General features: G+C 51.9%; 1 protein-coding gene across 1 annotated transcript in view; it reads left to right on the forward strand.

Annotated features, from left to right (window-relative positions):
* Positions 1-5,329, forward strand: part of SNX8 (sorting nexin 8) — a 16,298-nt gene that overhangs the window by 4,291 nt on the left and 6,678 nt on the right. The window contains exons 4-5 of the mRNA XM_037733356.1: positions 1,361-1,521; positions 2,811-2,943. Coding sequence (XP_037589284.1) covers positions 1,361-1,521; positions 2,811-2,943 — 294 coding nt within the window. The remainder of the gene's footprint in view (positions 1-1,360; positions 1,522-2,810; positions 2,944-5,329) is intronic.

The raw sequence follows: 5,329 nt of genomic DNA on the forward strand, positions 1-5,329 counted from the left end.
AAGAAAATGACTTGAACCCAGGAAACGGAGGCTGCAGTGAGCCGATGTCCTGCCACTGTATCTAGCCTGGGCAACACAGTGAGACTTGATCTCTAAAAACAACACAACACAACACAAAACAAAAAAACACAAAAAAACTGCTTCTTGATACAAAAATAAAAAAATCTATTTTATTTAATTTTGTTTTTTGAGACAAGGTCTTGCTGCATCCCCCAGACTATATTGCAGTGGCGCAATCCTAGCTTATTGCAGCTGCGACCTCCTGGGTTCAAGCGATTCTCCCACCTCAGCCTCCCAGAATAGCTGGGATGACAGGCGTGCTCCACAAGACTTGGCTAATTTGTTAGCTTGTTTTTGGTATAGATGGAGTCTCACTGTGTTGCCCAGGCTGGTCTCAAACTCTTGGCCTCCAGCAATCCTCCAGGCATGGCCCCCCAAAGTACTGGAATTAGAGGCATGAGCCACCATGCCTGGCTGAAACTTTTCCCTTCATTTTACTCTCTGAGCTTTCTGTTTTCTCAACACTGATAGTATCAAAGCTTATAAAAAGTCCTTGTCAATAAATGAGGCATACAAGAGGCCTTCCCCCCTTGTGGAGAGTCTTTCAGGAATTTATGTTTGTTGTGTCTTTTTCTTTTCTTTTTTTTTTTTAAAGACAGGGTTTCACCATGTTGGTCAGGCTGGTCTCAAACTCCTGACCTCATGATCTGCCTGCCTCGGACTTTCAAAGTGCTGGGATTACAGGCGTGAGCCACTGCGCCCGGCCCTAAGTTGTTTTCCGAGACAGAATCTCGCTTGTTGCCCAGGCTGGAGTGCAGTGGGGCAGTCTTAACTCTGCAACCTCCGCCTCCCGGATTCAAGCAGTTCTCCTGCGTTAGCCTCCCAAGTAGCTGGGATAACAGGTGCCCACCATCACGCCCAGCTAATTTTTGTATTTTTAATAGAAATGGGGTTTCACCATATTGGCCAGGCCGGTCTTGAACTCCTGACCTCAGGTGATCCACCTACCTCAACCTTTCAAAGTGCTGGGATTAACAGGCGTGAGCCACCGTGCCCGGCCATTTGAGTGTTTTTTGATAGGACCTCCAGTGTGATGACATTTCAGTGGACTCTGTGGTCCTAATCCTATGGGGTCTTTTGTCCTTGAGTTTGCGGCATGTAGGTGATGATGGTTTTCGTTTCTCATTTGGACACGCAGAGTGATGGCTGCAGTGATCCCTGGAGGAGTGGGGCTCCTGGGGTGGCTCATGGACCTGCTGGGTCTCCTGTGGCTCAGCTTTTGGGGGGTCGGCTGCTGCCATCTGACAGGCGCTCCACAGCAAGTAACACACAGTCTCTCTCCCTCTTCTCATCATGTCAGGACTTCCTCCCAGCTGACATCCAAGCTCAGTTTGCCATCAGCCTGGAGCTGATCCGGAACATCTACAACAGCTTTCACAAGCACCGGGACAGGGCTGAGCGGATCGCGTCGAGGGCCATCGACAACGCAGCAGATCTTCTCATATTCGGGAAGGAGCTAAGGCAGGTGACCTTTCAGCTTCTGCAGGGACAGGCGCGGTGGGACAGGAATTCACGCTGGTGAAGGGCTTGGGCAGAAAATGCGTTTACCATAATAACCAGCATCCTGACCTGTTTCACTCCAGAAGGGGCAAAAAGTGGGTCAGGCACATGGGGGGTCATATTTAGAAGAAACGAGGGAGAATTTCGGCCCAGAAATGCGGATTCCTGAGCACGTGTAAACGCTGACCAGTTTCTTTTTTTTTTTGAGGCAGAGTTTCACTCTTGTTGCCCAGGCGGGAGTGCAATGGCATGGTCTCTACTCACTGCAGCCTCCGTCTCCTGGGTTCAAGTGATTCTCCTGCTTCAGCCTCCCGAGTAGCTGGGGTTACAGGTGTGCACCACCATGCCTGGCTAATTTTGTATTTTTAGTAGGGATGGGGTTTCTCCATGTTGGTCAGGCTGGTCTCAAACTCCTGACCTCAGGTAATCCGCCCACCTCAGCCTCCTAAAATGTTGGGATTACAGGCGTGAGCCACCGCGCCTGGTCTAATGCTCACCAGTTTCTAGTGTGGTAGTTTTCCCACTGTTAGGATGAGACTTTAAAAAGATCCCGGGCCAGGCGCGGTGGCTCACACTTGTAATCCCAGCACTTTGGGAGGCTAAGGTGAGTGGATCACTTGAGGTCAGGAGTTCGACACCAGCCTGACCAACATGGTGAAACCTTGTCTCTGCTAAAAAAAATACAAAACTAGCTGGGCGTGGTGGTGTATACCTGTAATCCCAGCTACTCGGGAGGCTGACGCAGGAGAATTGCTTAAATCTGGGAGGCAGAGGTCACAGTGAGCCAAGATTGAGCTGTTACACTCCAGCCTGGGCAACAAGAGCAAAACTTTGTCTCAAAAAAGTAAATAAACAGAAAAGATCCCTTTGACTTGGGGAAGAACAGACCATGGACTGGAAGTGCTTCCTTTGCTTGAGGGGCAGGGAGACCCCACCCGGGACTCTGCTCCCCTGAGCAGTGCCCCTAACCTATGCACACATGTCACTTGGGGGCTGGTCAGGAAGAACGGACACAGCAGGGCCTGTGGTACAGCCCCAAGGCCATGCTTTCTCCCAGGTTCCCAGGGTTCCCGCAGGCTTCTCTCTGAGCAGCAGGGGCCTAGGAGGGTGGGGTAGTGGGGGGGCACACAGGCTGCTGTGGAGGGCACAGTGTTGAGAGCTGCGCGTCCGTCGCAGGGAATGCCAGACTCAACCACGGGGTGAGCTCCAAGTCCTCGAGTGTCTCCTCTCCTGTGTGCTTGCTCCCTCAGTGCCATAGGGTCTGACACGACCCCGCTGCCCGCCTTGGCCGCTCTGAACAGCAGCACGTGGGGGTCACTGAAGCAGGCTCTGAAAGGCCTGTCTGTGGAATTTGCGCTGCTCGCCGACAAGGCTGCACAACAGGTGAGTGGATCGGTCCTCCCAGGCACCTGCTCCAGAGAACACTCTCAGCCCTGGCATGGGGGACCGCCTCCTCCTCAGATGGGCTTCACAGTTCTTTTGTTTTTTTTTTTTTGAGACAGAGTCTCACTCTGTCACTGCCCAGGCTGGAGTGCAGTGGCTTGATCTCGGCTCACTGCAACCTCTGCCTTTTGGGTTCAAGCGATTTTCCTGTCTTAGCCTTCTGAGTAGCTGGGATTATAGGTGCCCACCACCACACCTGAGTCATTTTTGTATTTTTAGTAGGGACGAGTTTTCACCATGATGGCCAGGCTGGTCTCAAACTACTGACCTCAGGTGATCCACCCGCCTCGACCTCCCAAAGTCCTGGGATTGCAGGCGTGAGCCACTGCGCCTGGCTGGCTTCATAGTTCTGAGCCGAGTGAATGAGCAGCTGTGCCCTAGCGGGGAGCTGCCCATCCCCATCTGTTCCTGGTCGCTCCCTAGGAGCGTTTACACTTTCGAGAGGGGGTTTCCAACGACAAAACAGATTGGGCTCTAGTCTTGAGTGTTGATTTTGCTGACGTTGGAGGATAGACTCTGTTTTTGGAAAGATAATCTTGGATTTCCAGGCATACTTCTGGGTGGACCAGATAGTTACCACTTTGCTGTCTGAGTCCACTAGGATTTGGCACTGAGACTTAACTCATCAGAATAATCACGAAGCCGCCGGGCGCGGTGGCTCACGCCTGTAATCCCAGCACTTTGGGAGGCCGAGGCGGGTGGATCACGAGGTCAAGAGATCGAGACCATCCTGGTCAACATGGTGAAACCCCGTCTCTACTAAAAATACAAAAAAATTAGCTGGGCATAGTGGTACGTGCCTGTAATCCCAGCTACTCAGGAGGCTGAGGCAGGAGAATTGCCTGAACCCAGGAGGTGGAGGTTGCGGTGAGCCGAGATCGCGCCATTGCACTCCAGCCTGGGTAACGAGTGAAACTCTGTCTCAAAAAAAAAAAAAAAAAAGAATAATCACGAAGCCCCAGCACCCAGGAGACTCCCACCTCCCGCTCCACACACAACCTCAGGAAGTGCTTCTGCTGCATGGGCAGAAGCTGTTCTTAGAAATCCGCCACGATCTTGGAGTCATTTGGGGTCAGTTTGAAGATAAGGGTTTACTGTCAAACTGAAAGTCTCATCTGGGAGATTTTATGTTAAAAAACTGTTATGTGGCCAGGCATGGCGGCTCACACCTGTCATCCCAGTGCTTTGGGAGGCTGAGGCAGGAGGACTGCTTGAGCCCAGGAGTTTGAGACCAGCCTAGACAACAGAGCAAAATTTCGTCTCTATAAAAAATTTAAAAATTGGCCGGGCGTGATGGCTCATGCCTGTAATCCCAGCACTTTGGGAGGCCGAGGTTAGGAGATTGAGACCATCCTGGCCAACGTGGTAAAACCCCCCCCTCGACTAAAAATATTTTTAAAAATTAGCTGGCCATGGTGGTGCATGCTTCTGGTCCCAGCTACTCGGGAGGCTGAGGCAGGAGAATCGCTTGAACCCGGGAGATGGAGATTGCAGCGAGCCGAAGTCGTGTCACTGCACTACAGCCTGGGCAACAGTGGGAGACTTTGTCTCAAAAATAAGTAAATAAATAAATAAATTAGCCAGGGGTCGTGGTCCATGCCTGTGGTCCCAGCTACTCAAGTGGCTGAGGTGGGAGGATCACCTGAGTCCAGAAGGCAGAGGCTTCAGTGAGCCTCGATGGTACCACTGCACTTCAGCCTGGGCGACAGAGCGAGACCCTGTCTCAAAAACAAAAAGCCTCCATAGGTGTGAAGGTGAGAGCTTGCTGCCTAGTTTCTATTTCTTGGGGAAGTGGCCTCCAGGCTACTCATACTAGTTTGAAGTTAAGTGATCGGAGTGCCCGTGAGGCTGTGCCCCCCACCGAGCCCCAGAGCTCCTCAATGGCTTGGTGAGTTGTGAACCCACCTACTGTGGAGTTGGGGCTTTTCAAGTTGGAAACAGGGCACTCAGGTGCCCATGACGTTTTTCGTGCTGAAGAGGAAATTTGATGTCTTTGCTGGTGTGGAAAGTCCTAGGTTTTCTTCCTTTTCCATCCGCGTGCCTGTGTGTTCCCTTTAGAAACGGAGGGAGGGCACTCTTGGTGTCTGTGGATTGGGGCTGTGTCCATGCCATCTCCAGATCTGTGTGCCCACTCCCACCAAGTGAAGAGGACCGAGAACGTGGGGCTGGGGGCTTGTCAGGATAGAGGCAGAGGAGCTCAGGGCCGCCTGCCCTCGCATTGTGTGTCTGTGTCGTGACCATGCTCAAGCCACTTTGGTCCCTGGGGCTCAGTTTCTCCATCAATTAAATACAAGGGGGTTGAACTAGATTATTAAAAGAGCCATGT

This window comes from Cebus imitator, unplaced genomic scaffold, assembly GCF_001604975.1.
Source record: "Cebus imitator isolate Cc_AM_T3 unplaced genomic scaffold, Cebus_imitator-1.0 Scaffold519, whole genome shotgun sequence".
Lineage (NCBI taxonomy): Eukaryota > Metazoa > Chordata > Mammalia > Primates > Cebidae > Cebus > Cebus imitator.